Genomic DNA, 23,624 nt, shown 5'->3' with positions numbered 1-23,624 from the left:
CCCTGGAAGTGTTCCAGGCCAGGCTGGATGCGGTTTCGAGCAACCTGATCTAGGGAAGGTCTCCCTGTCCCTGGCAGGAGGGTGGAATTGGATGATCTTTATTGTCCCTTCCAACCCAAACCATTCCAGGATTCTTTAAGCTCTCCACCCTTTAACGGGAGCAGGTCAAACAGATCCCTAACAACGAGCCCTGGAAGTCTGGATCAACCTGCTTTGTTATCATTGTTCTCCAAGTAGAATTAGGTTTATCTGGAGATATTCCAGAAGTTTCAGTAAAGCTGGAAATGTGGACAGATATAAACTTCCCACGAGCTTCCTTGGCTTTGTCTCCAACAAGGCAGCAATGAGTGAGGCACGAGCAGGTTAAAGCTTGCCATCAAAATGACTGAAACACAGAATTTTCAGCACAGCTTTGCCCAGCTTTCTGAGGACTCTTAACTAACCAGCTTCTCTAAAAATAATGAGGTGAAATCTTGTCCACTTCCTCTCTCAATAAAGGTCACTCATTTGCATTGTAATGAGACACAAACATGGAAAAAAAAAGCAAAAACATAACCAGTAAGAGGTGCTGGGAGCCTGCCAGGGTTTATTGAACCCAGCTACACCACATGGCAATGGGGAGCTGGAAACAGAGCTGGTTTCAGGGCAGAGACTCAAACAACAGCCAGGGAAGGACTGGATTTGTTCTCCTCACTCACTGTGGGGGAGTGGAGTAGGAGCTGGAGGACCAGGATGGTCAAGGATGGCAGAGAAAAGCACAAACTGCAGCAAAGAGAAGCCTCTGGGGGTATTTTGGGAGGAGAAGGAGAGATGGGAGAAGTTTGGGAAGGTTGGGGGTTGGGAAGGGATGCATAAGAGTGGGAGAAAAAATACTGAGGGGTGAAGGAGAAGAAATTTGGAATCGTGATCTCCCAGCATGGCTGGAATCTGCCTGGAGGACTGTGCTGGAGACACAGGGCAGGACAGGGCAGAGCTGGGGCTCAGAGGGGTGGCAGGGACTGGTGACATCCACAGGCACCTCGGAATGAGCTGGATCTCACACTGAGCCCCCACTCCCACAGCTCTGGGAGCAGGGACTCACTGCCCCCACTTTCCAGGGAGAGGCACAGTGGGAATCAGGGCACTTTCCTTGGAGATTTCCCTCCAAGCATGGATCTGAGAAGCCCAAATCCCAACTGCTCACTGAGATAGGGCTTGGGAGGCTTGTCAGGACCCATCTCCAGGCACCATCATTCCCTGCTGCAGGGGCTGAGCTCCCTGGCTGGATTTGAAGTCTTTATTAGGGCAAAGACATCCTTTTCCTTCGTAGATGCTTTCCTAAGAAAGCCTTCCTAACAAAGCCCTAACATTCCCAATGTTAAAGCAGCAAACCCACATTCCTTATAGGACAGCTCCTGCTTGGTTTCATTCTTTAAAAAAGGAAATGAATATTCCAGTAACTCAAAAGGACCCTTTTTTTTTTTCTTGTGTATTCTACCACTCAATAAAATCATAACTATTTGTTGACCATATAAATGCTTTATGTGGGTTTTTTTTCCAGAGTCACTGGTGCTCAGGAACTTTGTTCCCTCTTGGAGTGCCTTCTGCCACACAAACCCACGAGCAGGTGGCACGGAGATGCCAACTAAGCAAGTTGGGACATTTCTAGGGCTGGAATTTCACCATCCGGGTTTTGCTCCGAGATCAAAAACGTGTTCAAATGCAGAATTGTAAAGGGTCAGGGTAGGATTTGACATAAAGGGCGATTCAAGCTCCAATTTCACATTTAGCCTCATAACTACTGTTTTTAGCAGTTCAAAATCAGATCCCCAGCCAAGAACGCCATAGAAGGAAACTAAAAAAGGATCTGGGATCAGACTTGCTGATTACCCCTTCCCTTGGTTTTCCTGGGGTTTTTTATGGAGAAGCTGTTAGCCAGTAAGTGTGGAAAGTCCTTTTTCCACTTCATGTGGTGAAATTAGTGGAATTACTTTGATACCAGTGACTTTACTAGCACAAATGGGTTTCTTTATCAGCCTTCACAAGCTCAGGATGAGCAATGGTGGGAACAAGCCCACCTGGGAACAAGCACCAAAGGAAAGGAGATTTTCCTGCCAAAGATTGGCCTAGCTGCTCAAACTCGGCCTCCAGACTGTCTGGGGAGGCAGCTGAGAACAATATTGTTGTGAAAACTTCATAGAAGCATTTTACAATTTTCCAGAAGCCCATTTTGTGCCCATTCATGGCTCATCCCGGGGTGTGCTGAGCACCTTGCAGCAGCTTTTCCAACCCACAGCTCCATCCAATGCTTTGGTGGGTTTGGAGTTGACATCAGCAGTGGGGTTTAGGTCAAAACTGTCTCGAGGTCAGCCCAGAGGCTTTAACAGAGCTGGTTCTGCCAAATGAACCCATTGAAACCCATCTCATCAGGTGGAGGGGCAGACAAAGGAAGCTCACAGGCTGTCTCGGGTCAGGAGACAAAGCGATGGCCAGATTACCCTTATCTGTCCCCTAAAACCAACACTGCAGCTTGCCAGAGTCCACAGGAATTGCTCCATAGGCAAACTCATCCTGCCCAGACAGCAGGTGCCACGAGGTGTCACAGAACCCAAAGCAGAGAATGACCCCATTTTTAGGGCTTTTATTTCATCCCAGAACAAACAGGTTCCCCCTAACACAAACACAGGGGGCTCTCACACAAAAATTAACCACTACAAATCACTATCCTCATCCATGAACAGTATTGCTTTAAAAAAAATTATCATGGTTTACTTACTCTGCAGGGGCCCAGTTCTAGAGGTCTCAGGACACTGCTTCACAACATAATTTGTGTGTGGCACCAGTGTGGGGAAAAACAGGTTCGTGGTGTTCAGATGTGCAGTTTTTACCCCCTCCAAGCTGGCCTCGAACACTTTCCAGGGATGGGGCAGCCACATTTGTGAGCTCCCTTCTTCCAACAGGTTTTTAAAACTCTGTTAAAAAAGTAAAAAGTCAACATCAAGTTCAGCCTCTGGAAAAAACCTCAGTTTTTATCCACTATTTGTGCTGGGTTATATCATGTTATCATATATATTTTATTGAAAAATTAGTCTGAATTCCTCAAATCTCCCATAGAAACACTTCCATACTGAGCCCTCCCTACTTCCATACCATCCCTCTGCCCTGGGGATTCTACAGAACAGGGCATTGTTGGAGCTGCTGTAAGGTGAATATTCCATCCACATTTCAGGCCACACACCCAACATCCATTTGGAAACAGTGTTTTAAAGAGTATGAAGGGAATAATCCAGAATTCCAGAGTGAGCCAGGAGGTGAATCATTCCCCCACAGCAGAACATAAAACAGAATAAAATAAATACAAATTACATAAATGAATAATAATATAAAATTAAAATAAAGGTGTTGTCTATCCCCCAGAGAGGCTAGAGGGTGCAAATGTAAGTTCCAGTGGGGTGAATGATGATGTTTTCTAAAACATCCTGTGTCAGAGCTTTTCCACCTTCTGCCAGCCACTGAGGTTTGAAGGCCAAGTCCAGGCTGCTCAGGTCAAGGGAGGCTCAGTGGGAATTCGAGAAAGGAGTGGGAAAAGGCCAAGGAGAAGGATCCTCACCTGGAAGCACCACCTTCGCCCACAGCGTCCTCCTGAGCACAGTTAGGTAACTCCCCAACTTCTTGGCCAGGTGCTGGCTGTGGGGATGACAGCGAGAGGATTAATCACACTAATTGCCTGTGATTGCACCCATCCTCCTTGGAATGGGTGTGGCTGGTTCACTTGCCTGATTAATTTAATTTGCCTCAATTAGCCTGGCCTTCATTAAGCAGCAGCTGGTTTTTTATAAGATACAGGAGCCATACTGCACTTTCCCTGTGTGTTTTGTTCCCTTTTTGCTTACAGATGCCTGACAAAACCTGGAAATTTGGGTTCTGAGCTGAAGATGCTGTTGGTTGCTCAGCTGGAGCCAGTTCCTGGCCCAGCATCTCCAGGTAAATCACTGAGAGTTGAAATTATCACCCTTTGCAAGTCCCCACACCTTCAGGCCATGCTCACAGCCCCAAACGGAGCGGAGCAGCACAGCCCGTGCTTCACCATCACCTTGGGGAGGGGGAAATAAAGCGTGAGTGGAAATCAAAGCGTTGCTGCCAATTCCAGTTCTGTGCCTTGCTCATTCTTGTCTCCCCATCGTGCTGGAGCTCACCAAGTGCTCAAATTAAACACCTGATTTGGTGAAGGTATGCGAGTGAAACGGAATCCAACAGCACTAAAGGGCAAGGAATGGTGAAGCTGCAGCATTCCAGCACTATGACTCCTTCCACATCCCTGCAGAAAATCAACAGCTCCACAGTAACAGAATGTCTGGGCTTGAATGGTACAGCAGGAGCTCCTGGGCAAGTCAGGATGATCTTTAGCGATCCCTTCCAACCCAAACCATTCCCTGGGAACATTTCTGTCTGCATAAAATAAAATAAAGAACGAAAAGCAAAGAGATGTCGAGCCTGCTCTGCCCCTTGATGCACAAAAGAATCACACACAAAACAGAGGACAGAGATTAAAAAGCCATTTCCTTTCTTCAGTGTCTTGGTAACCTCCTTTAAACAGAGAGGGACAGTTCTTAAGGTCTCTACTGAGATATTTTGTAAAGAGGTTCTCCTGGGTGTGGTGGTGTTGGGACAGGGATGAGTGACACGTGCTGCAGTAGGAGAGAGGGTTTAAGTCATTTGTGTATTTTGAATGTGTAAAGCCAGACTTTTAAAACCAGCACCAAGAAGAAAAAGTAGTGACACCCTTGCTGACAACAGCAAAGTGGGTTTTTTGGGTTTTCCAAACCCAGATGGATCAGGCACCACTCAAACACAGCCCACAAGGGCTTCTCCACACACACATAATTCCAGTGTGAAATGAGTAAGATTTGGAACCCAGGTTCCCTATCCTATTAAGGACTACTGTCTGCCAGAGCTGTCAAGATTTTGGGGTGGTTGCAAAACTTCCCTTACCCAAAAGCACCTTGGGACCATCAGGCAGTACTCCAACTCCCCTGAGACATTAAGACATTATTTATCACTGCCTTCGGTTTGATGGAAAGTTGGATTAGCACTTCCCTCCTTCCTCCTGGTTTTGCCAGCTGGCACTGGTGGCCTGACAAAGAGAAAGGTCACCAACGGCAAGGGACGAGTCAGCTCTGTCCAGGTCCTGATGCAGAAAGAGCAAAGGTGTCACTGAGCTGTGACTCACATGTGTGTCCATTGGCGTGAAGCACCTTGACTCTAAGGTGATTAACAGAGCAGAATTAGCACAGTGAGCCAGGGGAATTAAGGGCAGGGAGCTGCCCTTGAGCCAATCCCATCTGCCAGAGGGAAGCCTGCAGCCCCAGAACCAAAGAGGGAGCAGAAACTGGAAGCATCAGCAGAGTTAAAAGCTCAGGATGTTCTGTGTGCCTGCACGGATGGCCCTGGAAGCTCTGTGAGCAGCACAGGACTGACTGCTGGGGTTTGCACTGCAAAGCTTCCCGGGGAACACCTCCAGCTTCAGCTTCCTTCTCCCAGCTCCCCTCTCTGGGACAGTCCCATGGGGAGCTGTTTTGGGACTTCTACACCAAATGGCTTTTGCTTCACTGGAGTCACTTGTAAGTAACCAGATCTGTACCAGTGACTCAGCTTTTCCCGTGCAGCTGATGTCTTCTTCTCCTACCAGGGGAATAACTTCAAGACTAAGCCAAACAAAAGCTAAGGAGTACCTTTTCCTTCCCAAACTTTCCCTGCTGTCCCTCTGCTCCATCATTCCAGCTAGTCCTATCTCCTCTCCTGAGCCAGGACACCACTGGAAGCTCAGATTTGTCACAGAATCCCACAATGGTTTGGGTTGGAAGGGACCTTAAAGCTCATCCCATTCTCCCCCCTGCCATGGGCAGGGACACCTTCCACTGTCCCAGTTTGCTCCAAGCCCCATCCAGCCTGGCCTTGGACACTTCCAGGGATCCACAGCTTCTCTGGGCACCCTGTGCCAGGGCCTCACCTCCCCCACAGGGAAGGATTTCTTCCCAGTATCTCATCCAAATCTACCTCCCTTCATCTTAAGGCCATTCCAAAGCCATTTTCCCATCTTCCCCTCACATCCAGCCCACAACTTGGCTGAGGTCTCATTTCCTCTATCTTCCCTATCCCTCCTAATCCACCCCCAAAGGAGGTGAAACATTCTCTGGAAGTTATATACACCAGCACAAAGTCCAGCTGCCTTCTCAGCCTGGCTAAAGTCAACCTTCCAGCTCAGCCCAGTGAGCCTCACACAAACATGGGAATATTGACATGATAAACAGCAAATCCGACCTCTTGGCTCCTAGCACCGGTGGCACCACAGGGATTTGCTCCTATTAGGAACGTGTTGCCTTGGCAGAGCTGGCCAGCCCCAGCCCTGGGTGCCACGTGCACACTGAGAGTGGTGCCAGGACATCTGACTTTTTCCTGGCAGGGCCACGCTTCCCTCAGTGTCCGAAATGACTGGAATTTCCCCATGGCTGACCCAGTGCTCCCTGTTCTGCACTGCTCCTTACTGCTTTGGATGGATTCATCCTACAGGAAGGTTGGGAAAGCTTGGAAACTCCTGACTTTTCTGAGGCCAGCTGCTTCTCTTCTCTCTTTTCCTTCACTGCACCTGAAGTAAATAATAAAATAAAACAAAGAAAAAAAAAAATCTTTCATTTGTTGGTTCCTGGGAACAGGAGCCATCCATCTCTGTGGGCATGTGGGGACAGCCTGACCGGCGGTGCAAAGAGCCTGATTTACAGCCCTGAATTAGCCCAAACTTGGACTAAGTCCACAGGCAGGGAAAGGACACGGCCAGCAGACACAGGGAACTGCCAGGAGTAACCAAATCTCTCTGGTCTAAATCCCAGTTTCTCAAATATTAATATCCAAATCCTTAAAAGCACCTCGTTGTGCACAACACTAACCTCCACCATCATCCAAATATCCCTTTCCTCTCCCAGACTCACACTTTACAGCAGGGGAAAAGGACTTAGAGGGCTGAAAACTAAATCAAGCAAGTCAAACACATCTACAAAAGCAGATTTTTGAACTCCTATCCCTTTGAAGCTCTTTATTTTGGCCCAGGACAGGTTGGCAAGCCCTTGGTGGGGGCAAATAGGTGTGAGGAAGATTGCAGGAGGTACAAGAGGACCCAGAGACTCTGCTCAAACTCTGGCTTATTTCTGAGGGGAAAAACAGCAGGAAAGCTCTGGTGGAAAAGGTTGGGAACAGGGGACATGATGTCTTCTCACACCTTAGAAGTTCAGGGAGCCAGTGTCACAGGGAAGTTTCTGGCAGCAATCCCTGCTGCCATTATATACCGGCAGACCCAGACACAGCAAAACATCTCCAGTCTCTCACCCGACCATCCCTTACAGAAATCCAAATCCTTCGTTTCCTTTCCACTCTCCAGATGCCCAATTCCCACTGCCAACAGCGCGGGGAAGCTGCAGGAATGTTGCCCTGGCAAGAGGCTGCAGGAGAGGGTCAGGAGCAGGTGGGACCTGGAGATGCTCCATTCTCCCAGGGAAGGCAGGGAGGGAAGGAGGGAGGGAGGACAGTCCCTGCCTGGGCTGCCTGTGCCCTCTCGTGGCTGCCTGACCGTGCTGCACAACCAGATTCTTGTGTGGCTTTTTAATTGAAAATGAAATTAAATCCCTTTCTGGAGACAGCTCTACCCACTGCCATCTCCAAGACAGGAGGAGGAGATCTTCCACGTTAATGTCCAGAGCTGAGCAGGAAGAAGAAGAGGTTTTAGTGAAACCAAGCGACCCAAAACCTCTGCCTGCTGAGAGGAGAAGGGAGAGACTGCTCAGGAAAGAGGAAGGAAGATCCTTGAATTACCCAGCACCGAGCAGTGCTTCCAGCCAGCAAATCAAAGGAGACACAACGGGAGAAGCCTCAGCTTCCCTCAGGAAGAACAGGGACCTGCTCTGATGAATAAAAGCATCCCAAACCCCACCCTGCAGGATTTTTCTCTTGCACCCCAACCCTCCAACTCCAACCAGGCTTGTAGAGGTTAACAGCAAATGTTTATTTTCCTTTATGAAAGAGCAGGGTGCAACCATCCCGCCAGTAACAGAGTGACTTCATTTTCCTTCACAAATTGTTCTCTCTGCTTCGTTTGAAATGCAAGACAACCTCAGACAAGGCATTGCTCCAGTTCCTTCCATCTCAAAGTGCTTTTCCATGTGACACCAAGGGGGGAAAAAACATCCCACAAACCAAAACATCTCCTACCCAGAGAGATCATCTCATTCCCAGTGCTGCAGTGTTTGTGCAGTGTAGCAGCTCACGGCCCAGGAAGACATGGAGAGATTGAAAGGACAGGGGGAAGAGATGAAGGGAATGCAGGGAGAAATTCCAGGGGTGGAATTCACCTGAGCTGAAATCCGCAGCTGGGGAAACCAAAGGTTTCACCTTGCCTGTGTTATTTCTCTCTCCCTTAGACAAAACCAAGGCAGCTCACTGGAAGAAAATCAAGTTCCTCCCATAACATCCTTCAGGAGAGGATGGAATTCCGGAGCTGAAGATGGGCACCAGCTTGCTGAGGGTGGCAGAGGGACAGGGTGACAACCCAGTCAGAAGTGAAAAGCCCAGAGTGGGTGATGGCTGAGCTGATTCCAGAGTCACTGAAAAAAAGGCTAAATTGGCTACAAAATACTGTCAGGGCTTTAACAAAGCCGGGTCTGAGTTCAGGATGTGTCAGGCCTGTGCATTCCCACAGCTCCAGTGACACCTCTCCCTACCAGCACATTTTGGGACATGCAGGAACCTCAGCCACATCCCTCATGTGCACACAAAGAGGTCTCAGATTCCCTCACCAGGGAATGGCAGCCCAGGAAAAGCTGGGATTCCCAGTGGACAGGCATCTCCAGGTCTGATTAACACTGGGAAGGAATCTCTGGGCTTTGGGACTGCCCAGCCTGGGCACACTCCTTCTGGAGATACAAAGAACCCAACCTGGGAACACAGATTCTGCCTGAAGGGTGGGAACAGGACTGCTCAAAGCTCCCCCAGGGCAGGAACAGCTCCAAGGGATGTCTGTGGGTGAGGTTTGTGTTTAGGAGCATCACAGGGGAACTTTCCACCAGGGACTGTCGCTGGTCCCGCATCTGCCTCTGGCAACTGCAGCACATTCCCTAGTCCAGGAGGAAACATCCTGCAGCCAGCTGGGAGTTATGGAATTTCCCTGCTCCCTTCTTCTCCTGGAGGCCCCAGGTGCACAGCTCCAGCCATTCCCCAGCCTGCATGACACAGTGCCAAACATCCAGCTAAAAACAGGAACAAATCCCTCTTTGTGACTCCGCTGGCAAGAAGCTTCTCTCACAGGCTCCTTTAAAAGGAACAAGGAAGTACTTGGAAACAAACTGTTCAAGATTATTGTGCTCTGCTGGCATTTTCAGGGCTGCTGTGGTCAGCAGGACCTCGGGACAGCACCTTCCATCCCCAAAAAAATGAGTGGAACAGACAGCCAGCATCTGTCCTGACAGACTGGCTCATAAGGAAGGCCCAGAATTCCCACCCTGCACAGGCCTGGCCTCGGGTTATGCCAAAGCAGGCTGCGTATAAAAACAAAAGGTTTAAAAAAGAATGGATATACACTGCATATAGGAGACTCCAGAGTCCATGGATGGCCATCCCAGAGCAGCCAGGGCCAGCCCAGCTCCGGGGGCAGCGTGGGAGCTGCATTCCAGTCACACTTGGAGGAGTGGGACAGCTGAAGGTGGAACTTGTGCCTCTTGCTCCTTGCTCCAGGCAGAGGGAAGGTGGGAGGGAGCAGGACAGGCACTGCACTCCAAGCCCTCCCTCCCTCCCTCCAGGAGCAGTTTCCTTCCAGGCTCAGGGCTCTGCTTACATCTCGCTGGGATAAAATCCAAGTTTGGCCAGAGACATCTCCCTCCGGAGCCGCATGACCTCCCAGTACATCAGCTCCACTGCAAAGCACAACGGGGGGAGAGAGAAGGGGAAAAAAAGCACCCAAAAAATCAGTAAGGAGGGCACAGCTGGCCACCAGCTCCTGCTCTGCTGTGCTGCCAGCATTCCCACAGGAAGGGAAGCAGGATAGGCCTGTCAGGTCACCCCTTACCAGCTCCACCCCAGGGCAAAGCTCCCAGGAAGGTGATGAGCAAGGAAGAGATGCTCCACTCCTCCCCTCGTGCCTTTCTTTTGTCATTTATCTGCTTCTCCAAGACAGCCCCAGCTGGCCCCACTCCTGTCACTCCAACCAGCTCCTCCCAATTCCTCCCAGTTGCTCCCACAGAAAGCACCCCAGTGGACCCAGCTCTTACCATCCTGCCTCACCAGGCCTTGCTGGATATAGCGGATGTAGGTGAAGAAGTTGCACACTGCTGTGATCTGAGAGACAGAGGGAAAGAGGGGGGGAAAAAAAAGAGGAACAAAGATTTGAGACATTCCTTTGGTGCAAGTGACAAAAATGAGTCAAATCTGTGCACAAAACCCCAACTTTTTGTGGGATCAACTCTTCTGAAACGCAGCTTAGGAAAGAATTAACTTCTAAAATCCTCCACTGAACAAGAGCCCCAACAGCAACATTAACAAATGATCCACCTTCTCCCTCCCCTCCACAGAAGGAACAGTTTGTTCCCACAGCCAGGCATGGATCTGACTGGAACAGCAACAGCCTCTAAAGAGCAGAAAATTACTGTGTTTTACAAAGGGGAATTAAATCACAACAATAAAGCCAAACAATCAAAGCCCGGTACTGAATGAAGTCGTGGCAAGTGAATGCACTGAAGGTTATCTGAAAGCAGAAGGAAGAGCTGGATCTGCCCCCAAATCATCAACCAAGAGCCACCTCGACCTCAGGAACGACCTTAAATCCCACAGCTTTTCCTCAGTCCCAGGACTGATCCTCAGGAGCTTGTCCACTGCAGGGCCTGGAATAATTCTGGAGGGTCGAGGCACCCTGGGGAGGCGAAGGACTCACCCTGGCCCTGCAGGAAGGGGAAATGTAGTAGTAATTCCCAGAATCCCCCAGCATGATCCGGTGCTTGCAGGTCCTGGGGAGGCCACTCAGAGCACACTTCCTGCAGGAAAGGGGAAAAGCACTTCAGCAATCCAGTGGCACAGCATAGATCCAGCAATTCAGCCACCTGGAGAGATGGAAGTGATGGCTCAGAAGCCACCCCCGGGTCAGGCAGCACGAAGAAGGAAAAAAAAAAAACCAACCAAACAAACCCTTGGCTGATATTCTTTTGCTCCTGGAAATACTCCATAAATGGCAAGTTCAGGAGACTTTAGGTAAAAGCACCTTTTTTTTTCCCCTTGGCACACAGCCCCTGAGGAAATCCCAGGAAATATTAAAGAGGTGAGGCTGGAGCAGAGCATAGCCAGTGTCCCCTGGTCTCTGTACATGTCCCCCACATTCCAGGGCAGGCTCAGGTGTGTCAGCATTCCTGGTGGGATGCAAACACACTGGCTGGGCACCAAACCTGGCCTCAAAACAGGTAAATCCAGCATTTGGGCAGGATTTGCACATACCACAAACTCAAAACAGGCCAACCCTTCCTTGGGCACACAGGGAAGGAGCTTGGCATCCCCATTTTGAGATTTCAGAGGGTGCAAACAGCCTTTTCCAAACAATCAGCAGCAAGGGGCGCAGCATTCCTTTATTTTCTTCCATTTTCTCCTGCTATTTGCAAGGCAGATGATTCCCATCACCACTTTGAGCAACAAAGCAGGATTTTCTACTGCAACAGTTATCACCACGTTCCTCAGGGACTCAGTGGGAAGAGGAACATCACTCCCAAACTGCAAAACAAATCTCCTCTGGGGAGCCACAGGAGGTGACAGCAGAGGGGAGCAGATGTTTCAGAGAGCTCCCGAGCTTGTCCCTGGGCTTGTTTTCCACTGCTCTCGAGGCAAACATTAGCCAAGAGTGGAAGCACGGGTTCCAAGTGTCCAGTTGCAAGGAGAAGTAATCATTGACCAAATATTAACACAACTTAAGGAGATTAAATTCCCAGGAGGTGCAGGATGACCAAAACCTTTGTAAACAAGATACCTGTAAGGAGCCACGTATTTGAGCATTGCAACATCCTGGAAAAGAGTGACTCTTGCTCGATTGGTACCACCTGGTGTAAAACCACAGCTATCAACCAAACTAACCAAAACTGCCACAAGAATCAGTGTTTTGCACCTGGGAAAAAGGGGAACAAATTCCTTTGGGGTCTTTTATTGCCAATGAGTTCCTTCCCATCCTGCCTGGGTGGAATTTAAACAGGGTTAAAGAGTTAGGTCAGCTCAGCAAAAGCCTCCAAGCTGCCACACGGGGCTGAGTTAGTGACTTGTTAATGCTCCAGAGATCTTTGATCACTGGCTGAACAATAAATATCTCACTTACGTTATGATTTGTGACCGGAAGCCACTGCAAAGACAAAAATAAAATTAAAGAAAAAAAATCAAAAGGAAACCAAAAAGGATAAACACAGGATGGGTCGTTTGGGGAATAATTTGCAGGAGAGTGGCAGGAAACCCGCTGTCACCTTGGAAGGTAAGAAAGGACTTAAGCTTAATATCTGAATTAAATCCCTCCTCTTCATTTGGAATATCACATCACTCCTGCTAGTGTGAGGTGACCCTGAGGTGGCCCCAAGCTGTCACAGCACCCCACGAGAGAGGACAAGCCAGCAGCAAGGAGGGGACAAGGCGAGGAGACACGGTCCTTACTTGGGGCCACCACACTCTTCTGCTGCCACCTTCCCCATGGGGACAGTCTGGGAAGCCACTGGCTCGATGGTGAGGGTGTTCTGCTCCACAGCCACTCGCACCAGCTCCGACAGCTGCAGCAAGAGAAGGGAAAACAGGGATGAATTCCGGGAAAAGTGACACCCCGGAGCTGCCAGCTGCTTCTGCTTCTCCAGCCCTCACCTCCTGCTTGGTGAAGTCCAGACAAGGTCCTACATCTTCTCGGTAAATTCTGTCCAGGAAGGAGCAGGATTTGTCCAAAGTTGGAGATTCCTTCCAGGCCTGGAACTCAGCAAATAAAATGGAGTCGACCTGTAGCGAGTGTCCAAGAAGAGAGGGAAGAGGGAGAGATATTGTGTCAGAAGGTACCTGTTACTATGCAGGAAACCTTTGAAACATCTGCTCTGGCATCTGGAGAGGCTCAGATGTCAGGAAGTGTCTGAGGGAAGCTGCCTGGCTCCAAGGATCTCTCATTTCCCACCCAGCAGCAGTTCTGTGCCAGAGTGACACAGCCACCCTGGGCTGCATCTGCCAGAGGCCTGCAGGCACCTCTCTATCCCATTTTCCTCCTGGTGGCTTTTCTTCCCTCCTGTGGCTGCAGGAAAGCCACCACACAACTGCTGAACACACCGCTCAGCCCGTGGCAGGAATGATGGGAGCAGCTGAGGGGCAATAGGAGACTCTCTGGGACCTGGCATTTAAATCCCAGATGGATCATTGGGCAAAGCACCAACCTGACTGACAGGGCAGCTCCTACAAGCCCAACAAAAGCTGCTGAAAGGAAAAAATAAAACTAAGCTGAGCAACACAAAGAACATGAGTGAAAACAGCTGGCAAAGTCTGGATTCCAGCACACCCCCTCTGTGCCATGGAGAACTGCTCACCTGGGACCAGCAACAGCTTCAGAGCCACAAGATGGAAAAACAAATGGAGGAAAACAAAATGAAAGGAAAAAAAAATGGAGATTAGCATAAAAGGAAGCTGGAACTGAAAGGCTGCAAGCATGAGAGGCAGGTGGGTCCCCACCCGTTCCCAGAGGTTGGTTACCTGCCGTGAGGAAGAGGAAGAGGAGGAGGAAGCATCTGCTCCCAAGGCCTGCCAGCCTGGCTCATAGGTGATGTGGATAGCCTTCCCAGGGAGGATGCAAAGGAGCAGGGAGAGGAGAGCAGGGAAACCAGACTTGGAGGGCAGAGGGAGAGACAGACAGTGAAGGAAGAGGTTTAGAGAGACAGGCAAGGAGGGAGGTAAAAAACATGAGATACAGAGAAAGGCTCAGGTCCTCCCCTCCAGGAACTGAGCATGGTCCTCAAGGCACCACAGGGCCACAAGCCACTTCTTTAGACTGCAGCTTGAGATGCCAAAAGGGAACAAAAATTACCATTTTTAGGCTCAATTTAAGATCTTTCCCATAGAGCACCAGCTCTCCAAATGCCAGGTTCACTTTTATCACCTCTCACACCGGCCAGTAAGGATTCTGAGGGACAAAAAGCCATCCCATCCTTGGTACATAACATTATTGGGCACTCTGGAAGCTGAGATTTGAAATCCCAGGAGATCTGCACCCCATGGAAGTTGCCTCCATGAAGAAATGACAGAACCAAATCTTTAACAAGCCTTTGTGTTTCCTCAACAATTCTTCACGGCAGAGGCCGCAGCTCCCAAAAAATCACTAGTGAGACATATTCCCCCACCACATTCTTCTTCATTTTCATTTTTCCTGACCAAGTGCCTCCTATTTGCTTCCCAGCACAGCCATGTCCACATCTGGCTAGTGGAACTGGCTTCTGCTTAGCACCTCTTGATATCCGCTCACAGCACTGGCACCCCCTGGATCTGCCCCTCAGTGATCCCTCAGCTGCTTCCTGTCCCAACAAAGAGGAAATCCCCACAAAAGGAAACCCTCCAGCGCTTGCCTCAGCACAAATTTAGGGAACAAGGCACAAACAGCTGCTCAGTGAGACCACAGAGCTCTGTGGGAAGGCCAAGCCCAGAGCTCCCCGATGCAGCAATGTCCCTCACCCACCTCTTTGCATTCCCGGCTGACGGGCTCTGGAGCCACGTTCTGGCTGGCAGCTGACACCATGGCACTGCTGGTGCTTTTGTTGCGCCCGTGGCCCTTCCTGAAGCCAGCTTTGGAAGGGCTCTGCAGCTGAGGGTGCAGCTCCCTGTTCGGGGAGGACGGCGTGGATGTGATCACCAGCGTCTTCAGGGCTGTCACCTCTGCCTGCAGCATGTCAATCTGGGGACACAAGCAAGAGGCACCCTCAGCACCTGCCGGGCTCCAGTTTGCTGCACCCCATCAAGCACTGAAGCCACAGGGAATCAGCTACAAGCTCAGCCACGAAGCCTCTCCCCATCCTCCCAGTGCCACCATCATCCAGAATTTTAAACAGCAGCTGTTTGGGAATCTACCCCTTCAATCAGCACACTTTGTCCCAGGCTCTTTTCGGAACCAGTAACTCCAAAGAAATTTCTCTCTCCTCAAGATGGAGCCATTTGAGCAGCCTTGTGGTGCAGCCGTGTCAGGGAATTGCAACTCCCCAGGTCCCTGCTCTATCCATCCATCCCAGAACTGTGACAATTAAACAACTCATTATTTCTCTGTGGATCCATTTCCCAAACAGGAGCTGGATCAGCAGGAGATTGCAGGGATGTCTGCGAGGCCTTTTCCCCCTCACTCAAGTGTCTGCTGGAAAAGGACCACAGCATCTCGGAGAGATCAAGCTGCACTTCACTCTCCTCAGCCAACAAGCAGCCCTCTGGCCAGGCTGGGCAGGGAGGCCACCACACCACCCCCAAAAATGAAGTCACAGAGAGTCACTCACCTTGCCCCGGGCCTCCCTCAGCTGTTTCTCTGCTGCAGCCTGTTTGGTGTTGGCTTCTCTCACCATCTTGTGGGCTTCCTGCACCAGAGAGAATTTTAGTTCACCTGCTGCACCCCAGCTCACACAGCCAATAAGGCAGGTCACAGATCTGCCACATCATGTGTTCCAGGCAAGGGGACAGACATCCCTGCCACATCCGAGGGGTTTGCTCTGCCAGCTGTGCAGAGCCTTCCCTCAGAATTTCCTGGAGAAGGCTCCCAGTGCCAGAGCCTGGAGTGCATCCACTTTCCAGGAGTGTAGCTGGCTAAGTTAAGTTTAGCTGGCCAAGGTCATCTCTCATTGATAGGGGCTGCTGAGAAGAATGCCAGAAGCAAGGACCTGCCCTTCCTTGCCCTTGGGAATTGCTTTAACATTAGAACCCACCCATGCTACACCACAGCTGTGCCTGTCCCTATTCCAACACCTCTGCAACTCCAGCCTCACCTCAGCCTGGCTTCCTGCAGTCACTGCAGCCTTGCTGGGGGATCCCTGCGCTGATTCCTGACCCTGACTGCTGCCTGTGGCTCTGATCCTGATCCAGACTCGCTGCTCCATGTCTTGCTGAGGGCACTGCTCCTGCCTGCCTTGTTACTGCACTTTGCTCCCTCTTCCCCTTCAGAGCAGCTGCTCCCCACTGCCCCAGGCACAGCTGTGACAGAGCAGGAGCTGGAGCTCAGGTGGGGGCCAAATGGTGGAAACTGGCTTAAAAGCTTCTCCCACAGGAAGAGGGCAGTGGGATGAATCCCAGCTGGAGCCTCCCTGCAGTCTGGAAGCAGCGTCTGGCCAAGGGCACCAAAGGCAGGGGACAGCCCTTGGCTACATCATTTCCAAGATCAGCCTGTGCTCAGGCAGCCAAAATTGCAGGAGAGGGGTGCTCCCCTGGCTCTCACAGCCCTGTGTTTCAAAGGCACAGATGGACTCTGGCTTTCCTCACTGCCCAGAGAGATCCAGACATTAGAGCTGCTGGTGAATGGGATCTTGCCAGGATACAGCTTGGCAAGAATCACATTACAAAAAAAAAAACAAACCCACCAAACCAAAATAAAGCCAAGAACCAACAGGACACTCATTGGAGCAGAGTAGATGAGGACATCCAGCATGTTCCCACCCCAAGCAAGGGTTGGGATGAACCAGGGAATCATCTCTATTACACAGCAGCTGCCCAGACTACAGAGCAGGCATGGAGAGGGAACAGGGATCTGTGCTTGGCTCCAGCTCCAGGCATTCCCACATTTTGCAACCATAACTACTGCGCTCTTTATGCCACCCCACAGCTGCTAGAAGGGGAAAGAAATCCAGGTAAAGGCTCCACCTGCAGCACTGGCCAGCTCTGCTTCTCCAAGTGGGAAAGAACAACAGGGAGAGGAGGAAATTGTGGGAGGAGATGGCTGGAAGTCCAGGGAAAGCCTGTCTTAAAGGAGCTGCATGTAAGCTTAAGAAATGATGGGAAAAGGAAGAAGGTGGTACCTCAAACAGGCTGGCTGTTAACTCCTCCAGTTCCTGCTCCAGTTGTTCCCTGACTTTTGACAATCTCTCACATTCTTTGTCCTTGAGCTTCAGCTCCTGTTGAGGAAATGGAGAGGGAGAGGAGTGCTGATGCCCTGCCCCAGCCTGTCAAGCACAGCCCTTCCTCCCCACCACGGCACCTGATGACCCCTGACCCGAGATTCCTGTCACCACCTCTAGGAAAGCCCCCCCTGCTCCAACCCATGCTGCCATCCCCAGGAGTTCCCACAAACCCTGGGCCTTACCTTCTGTGCTTTGTGCAGCTCATCTCTCAGGAACTCAGAGCCCTTTTCCCGGATCTCCACCGAGGAGCTGCGCAGCCGGGACACGTTGAGCTGCTCCGTGGACTGGGGCTCATCCACACCTCCAGCATCCTGGCATCCACCCTCTGGCTCTTCCTTGTCACCTTTGGATGGCATCAGGGGCTTCCAGTGGCCCACAGCGGGTGGATTCTGGCTCTCTTCCTCAAAACTGACCTGGCTGGGGGGGTAACAGCACAGGGAAAATCAGCATGGGGGTGATCCAGAGCCTTCCTCCAACACTCACAACACATCCAGCCCCAGGCACAGGCACTGGGAATGGGGCAGGGAGGGTGATGGGGAAGAATTCGGGCAGCAACAGCTGCCCAGCTCCTCTGCCCTGCACCCCTATGGAAGTGCTTCACCCTTTTGGCATGGTGTCCTTAGTAACTCAGGATAAGGCAGGAGAACTAAAGACAGCTACTTTAGGGATCACCTGCTGTCCAAGAGAAACATCCTGCAGATGGCTTTTTAGGATTCCAGGACACACCCAGCAGACCTAAGGTCAGACTTCCCTACTGAAGCAGCAAAAAGAAAGAATACAGCTTTCCCATTCCTAATATACAGACCCCAATCCCCTCTGCTGCCAACCCAGCCTTTCTCTACCCCCTGCACTTGCTTCAGAGGGAAACGATCTATTTTTAACCTACTTTCCCACCTATTTCCCACTGAAATCCTCCACAGAGCTATCTAAACCAGTGTATTTTCCCCAAGCTGAGTGGAAGCCCTATTTTTTAATTTCAGCAAGCAGAGATACCCTACAAAGAAGAAACCACAAGAGTCACCCAGGACACTGCACCCCAGTGCTGAGTAGGGCTCTACCAGCTCCCAAATTAACAGTGGAGAGGCTTTAGGGGAGGAAAACATCATTTGAGTGCTGTCACCGTGGTGTTTGCATTTCTCCTCCACTGAACTCTCCCCACGAAATCTCCCTCCATCTGAAGGCAGGCCGAGCATGTCCAAGCCTTCCCCACATGGAAGTTTTCTATCCTGCCCAGACACAGGCAGTGCCCTGCAGATTAACCTGCTGCTGCTTATCTCTGGCTCACGAGCCCTGGCTGAGCTCTGGTGCCCTTCTCTTCATGCACCTCCTCCCACACTCCTGGACACTGCTCCTCGCCCACCACCTCCCTCCTGCAGAGCAGCCATCACCTCTTTTTGCTCAGGTTTGTTTTTTCCTCTTCCCTTTGCCCCATCTCTGTGTTTTCCTCCCCTGCATTCCAGCCAGGCCACACTCTTCCCCCTTGCCCTGACTCCACACAGGCTGGGCTTATCCTCTCAGTCCCAGAGTGTCCTGTCACCTTTTCCATTCTAATTTCCCCCTCCCTGTGCCCCCTGAGCTGTCCAAGACCAACATCTGTCCACAGCCACCTTCCACAGGGGGAAGGAAGCAGCAGCTCCCAACTAAATCAGCTCAGGTACCACAGGAAAACACATGGAAAAGCACACATGGAGAACTCTCTGAACCCTCGGAAGAAATCACACCAGAAAGGAGCAGGGAAATCAGAGCACAGAGGATAAAAACAATAAATAAAAGCAGCAGCAAGGAAAAGGGACATTTCAGCAATCTACTGATACAAATTCACTTCATCTAACCCACAGGAAATAAAAATAATGTTGTTTCTTTAGGACTCTAATTCTCAGCTGAAAGTTGCCTCAGGAGACAGATATTTCAATGTATTTCCACACATTACAGAAGAAAACTGGAGGATATGAAGGAATTAAACAGTCCCACCCACACTCTGTAATGCCAAAAACATATCCTGGAAAACCATCTATGATGGAATAGCTCACTCTTTCTCCACGCCATGCAAACAGAATCCCTATGGAAGCCTTGGCTATGCTGGATTCTTCTCAGTGTCCAGGTGGGGCTCTGAAATCCAACCCCAGAGACCAAAGGACCACCACAAACACTCCCTCTCTCCTGCTGACTGGTAGCAGTCTTTCCAGGAAAAGTGGATCATATCCTAAGAGGCACGCGCTGACACAAGAAACGCAAACCCACATGCAAAAAAAAAAAAAATCCCCAACACCCCACAACCTTCTAAAGTCGCTCTTCTGTAGAAAAAGCAAAAAAATGTGCAGGATCTGCATTTTTTCCAGCGGGCCCCACATGTTTCCTGCAGCGCCGATCCAACGGGGTTGTTTCCCGTGCGAGCAGCCTCTGGCTCTCTCCAGGTTAAACTCTTACCCGCAGGTTTGGGAGCAGGGCCTGACTTTTCCATCCCCACCGGGACGGACCCCTGACCTGCACCACCATGGACCAGCATCCGTCCGGAGCGGCTCATCCTCCCATGGGTGCTCAGCATCATCCCTCAAATGTTTGGCAAAGCATCTGGCGGTAGTTTGTTATATTTTTATGTTATTATATTATAGCAGAACACACACTGGTGTTTCTTATGTTTGTCTCAGCAGTGAAACGCCAAGTCCTGTGTCTGGGGATGCTGCTGCCTCCTTATTCCATCTCCTTACTTTGCTTCCATGCGGCTTCTTCCCTGTGAGGCTGATGGAATGGATTTTCCAGAGAAGCTGGGGCTGCCCCATCTCTGGAAGTGTCCACGCCAAGCTGGACGGGGCTTGGAGCAACTCGGTCTAGTGGAAGGTATCCCTGCCCTTGGCAGGACAAGATAAACTTCAAGACCCCTTCCAACACAAACCATTCCAGGACTCTGTGGATTCCCAGAGCCCCGGCACACGGACGCCACTCCTTCCCCGTCCAGACCCGCACCTACCCCCGCAACATCGCTGGGTCCCGCTGCTGCTGATGCTGCTCACGGCGGAGGCGCGCCCGCCGCCGCCCCCATGCCCGGGGCAGCCGCACCGGGAGCGGGAGCCGTGCCCGGGGGAGAAGCCGGAGCGAGAAGCGGAGACGCGCCCGGAGAAGCCGGAGCGGTGACCGGAGGGACCCGAACCGGAGCCGCCGCCGGATCCGAGCCCGGAGGGATCAGAACCGGAGCCGCCGCCGGCGCCGTGCCCGGGGACCCAGAAGCGGAGCCGCAGGCGAAGCCGTGCCCGGAGGAGCCAGAACCGGATCCGTTCCCGCAGGATCCGGAGCCGATCCCGAGCAGCCCCGGCCCCGCCGCCCACGTGATGCCGGCGCGGCTGCGCCCTGAGCGCCGCCGGGGGCCCGGAGGGGTCACTCTGCACAGCCCGGCACGGGCACTACAGGCTGGAGCAGCCGGGAATTAGCGTGGTTTGTCACCATCAACTCACCGCGGGGCAATGAGGAGTGCAAAGGAAATGTCCAACAACCGTCCCTCCGCTCCGCTCTTCGTCCGCGGCACGGAATCGCTCCTGGCTTCCTCCGCCTCCTTCCTGACAGCGGGATGGGGAATGGGGGTGCTGGCTCTGCTGCTCCTTCTTCCTCCAGAGGAGGATGCCTCACACTCCGCCCCTGCTCCAGCGGGGGTTCCTCCCACGGGAGAAGCCGTCCAGGAACTTCTCCAACGGGTTCTTCATTCACTGCCCCAGCGCTGGGCCCTTTCTCAGGGTCAGTCCTTCAGGAACAGGCAGCTCCAGCGTGGGCTCCTCTCTTCACAGGTCCAGCCAGGACCCTGCTCCAGCACAGGCTCCCTGTGGGGTCACAGGCTCCTTCGGGCATCCCCCTGCTGCAGCGTGGGCTCCTCCATGGGCTGCAGGAGGATCTCTGCTTCCCTATACCCCTGCCACCAAAACCGTGCCACACAAAGCCAATGCAGAGGGGAAACTGGGGTTGTAAAGAAGGGATAATACACGGAAGGTGGAAGGATAGGGGAAATCTGGCTGAGGGGAAAAAGGCTGTTGGCTGTCCAGGGTTTTTAAACTTCAAGGGGAGCACTGGGCTGGGAACCCAACAGGCAAACCACTCCTGCTGTTTCCCTTGACCCACAGCAGATCCTACTGCCACCTCTGGATTGACAACGCTGGAATTTTGAACCGAAAACTGCTCCTGCCCTCAGAGGACATTTCCCATCACATCCTACCTTGCCATTGCCCTGGGCTCTCCTCCAGGCGGCTGTATCCCCTCGGAGCCTTGGTGCACAGGGGCAGCTCCTGCCTTGCTCTCAGCTTGTCCATCCTCTGCCTCGGGGACAGACCCAACGCCAGAAGCAGGAGAATCAGACATGGCGATCCTTGTGTCCAGTGCAGGATTTTGCTTTGGATACCACACAGGGAGCAATTCTCTGTCCCAGCATCTCCTGGGTGTCCGTGTCACCTCCAGCCCTGCCCTGCCTCATGGCCAGGATGCACGGGGACAGCACGGGCCAAGCCCATGCTCTGAAGTCTAGGAACGGAGTGTCTGGGATGTTTGTGTCGCTGGCTGCAACCTTTGCTATCTTCAGGGAACTTTTGGGAGGAGGGGAAAGATCTTCAGCTCTGCAAGGCAGCACCAGAAGTGATTAGTCTTTGTAATTATTAACTCCCAAGGCTTGGCCAGCAGCGACAGAGAGTCCTCAGATTAGAAAGGTAGAAGTGCTTCCACCAGGAGCCAACAAAGGCAGGAAGGATGGGAACTGATAGTGCTGACAGGAAGCTTTGAGAGGGATGTGCTGGACATGCTGAATCCCAGCCACTTGAAAAAGCAACTTGTCACAAGGCAGAGAGTGGCATGTGCTCCCCCTCTTCTTCCAGGAAAAGAAAGAAAAGAGGAAAAGAAAGAAAAGAGGAAAAGAAAGAAAAGAGGAAAAGAAAGAAAAGAGGAAAAGAAAGAAAAGAGGAAAAGAAAGAAAAGAGGAAAAGAAAGAAAAGAGGAAAAGAAAGAAAAGAGGAAAAGAAAGAAAAGAGGAAAAGAAAGAAAAGAGGAAAAGAAAGAAAAGAGGAAAAGAAAGAAAAGAGGAAAAGAAAGAAAAGAGGAAAAGAAAGAAAAGAGGAAAAGAAAGAAAAGAGGAAAAGAAAGAAAAGAGGAAAAGAAAGAAAAGAGGAAAAGAAAGAAAAGAGGAAAAGAAAGAAAAGAGGAAAAGAAAGAAAAGAGGAAAAGAAAGAAAAGAGGAAAAGAAAGAAAAGAGGAAAAGAAAGAAAAGAGGAAAAGAAAGAAAAGAGGAAAAGAAAGAAAAGAGGAAAAGAAAGAAAAGAGGAAAAGAAAGAAAAGAGGAAAAGAAAGAAAAGAGGAAAAGAAAGAAAAGAGGAAAAGAAAGAAAAAAGGAAAAGAAAGAAAAAAGGAAAAGAAAGAAAAAAGGAAAAGAAAGAAAAAAGGAAAAGAAAGAAAAGAGGAAGCTAGACACAGGCTGGGAAGGGAAGGAAGAACAGGGATTATTTTGGATCTTGGAAAGCAGGATCTGACCTGCTGACACCCCTTACCCAGCAAACTCAAACCGGATGTTATTGCCATGGAAAGGAGAATGAAAACAAATGGCCTGGAACTCCAGGCTCCATCCACCCCCTCGTGGCTGGCTCCTCGGCTGTGCCACATGTTTGCTCAGCTGGCTCCAAGGGCTGCAGCAAGGCTCCTCTGGGGTCTCTGATTTCCAGCACCAACATGGTCAAGCCTCCCTTTGGCACCTAATCCCCACCACAATTCCTAAGGCAAGAGAAGAGGGACCTCACTAAGGACCCTTCCCTCATTTCCATGCTGTACACACTGAACTGTGCAACATCAGAGGGAAGGTGAGAGATTTGTCACCATCCAAGCCCCTAAAAGTAAATGCAAAGGGGCAGATGGAGCTTGGCACAGGGACAGGCACCCCCAGCTCCCAGGGCAGCCCAGGATGGCACAGAATTAGTGAGGAATTCTGCAGCATAAGGGCAACGAGCCTGACGGTCCTCACAAAAGCACTGCAGGGTCACTGTATCCTCTTCAAACATTTCTGGCCAGCTCAAACCTCTGAGTAAATCCTGTCCAAGAAAAACAGCATCTTGCCAGACACTTCCCACTTCAATTTTTTTTTTTTTAAAGTTACATCAGATTCCAAGGAAGAATGTAATTTGGAGAGCTACCTCTGATTCCAGCTGCCTCTGTGTCTAGCCCAGCACTGAAACTGGAGAAGGGAAAGGAATTTCACCAAGCTTTGAGACCCACTGTCCCTAAAAACACTATCCTCTGGGAGAGAGCAAGGAGGGCACTGTGCCTTTCCCAGCCAGCTGCTGCTAACTCAGTGTGGAGAGCAGCCCTTTGGCATTCTCAAAACAGGGATTCAACTCCAGCAGAGCAATTCAATCTCTGCATCTTTAACAGGGAGAAAATGAGGATGATTGCAGGGCTCTGAGGCTGAGGATGGATGTCAGCACCTCTTTGCTTCCTGCTCTGCTGAGCAAGGCAGACTTTCAGACC

General features: G+C 51.0%; 1 protein-coding gene across 1 annotated transcript; it reads right to left on the bottom strand.

Moving 5' to 3' along the window:
• Positions 1-8,008: 8,008 nt before the first annotated feature.
• On the bottom strand, positions 8,009-22,730 carry RAB3IL1 (RAB3A interacting protein like 1). Its single transcript, XM_069016354.1, has 11 exons — positions 22,655-22,730; positions 21,340-21,733; positions 17,324-17,558; positions 17,040-17,135; positions 15,534-15,611; positions 14,732-14,947; positions 12,892-13,020; positions 12,691-12,803; positions 10,949-11,048; positions 10,290-10,356; positions 8,009-9,935 (listed from the first exon to the last, which is right to left on the bottom strand). The coding sequence occupies exons 2-11, from the start codon at positions 21,480-21,482 to the stop codon at positions 9,853-9,855; spliced, it is 1,260 nt and encodes a 419-aa protein (XP_068872455.1). The 5' UTR covers positions 21,483-21,733; positions 22,655-22,730; the 3' UTR covers positions 8,009-9,852.
• Between the last annotated feature and the right edge of the window lie 894 nt (positions 22,731-23,624).

The sequence above is a fragment of the Aphelocoma coerulescens genome, chromosome 5 (assembly GCF_041296385.1).
Source record: "Aphelocoma coerulescens isolate FSJ_1873_10779 chromosome 5, UR_Acoe_1.0, whole genome shotgun sequence".
NCBI lineage: Eukaryota > Metazoa > Chordata > Aves > Passeriformes > Corvidae > Aphelocoma > Aphelocoma coerulescens.
This window is presented reverse-complemented; position numbering and strand designations above follow the sequence as displayed.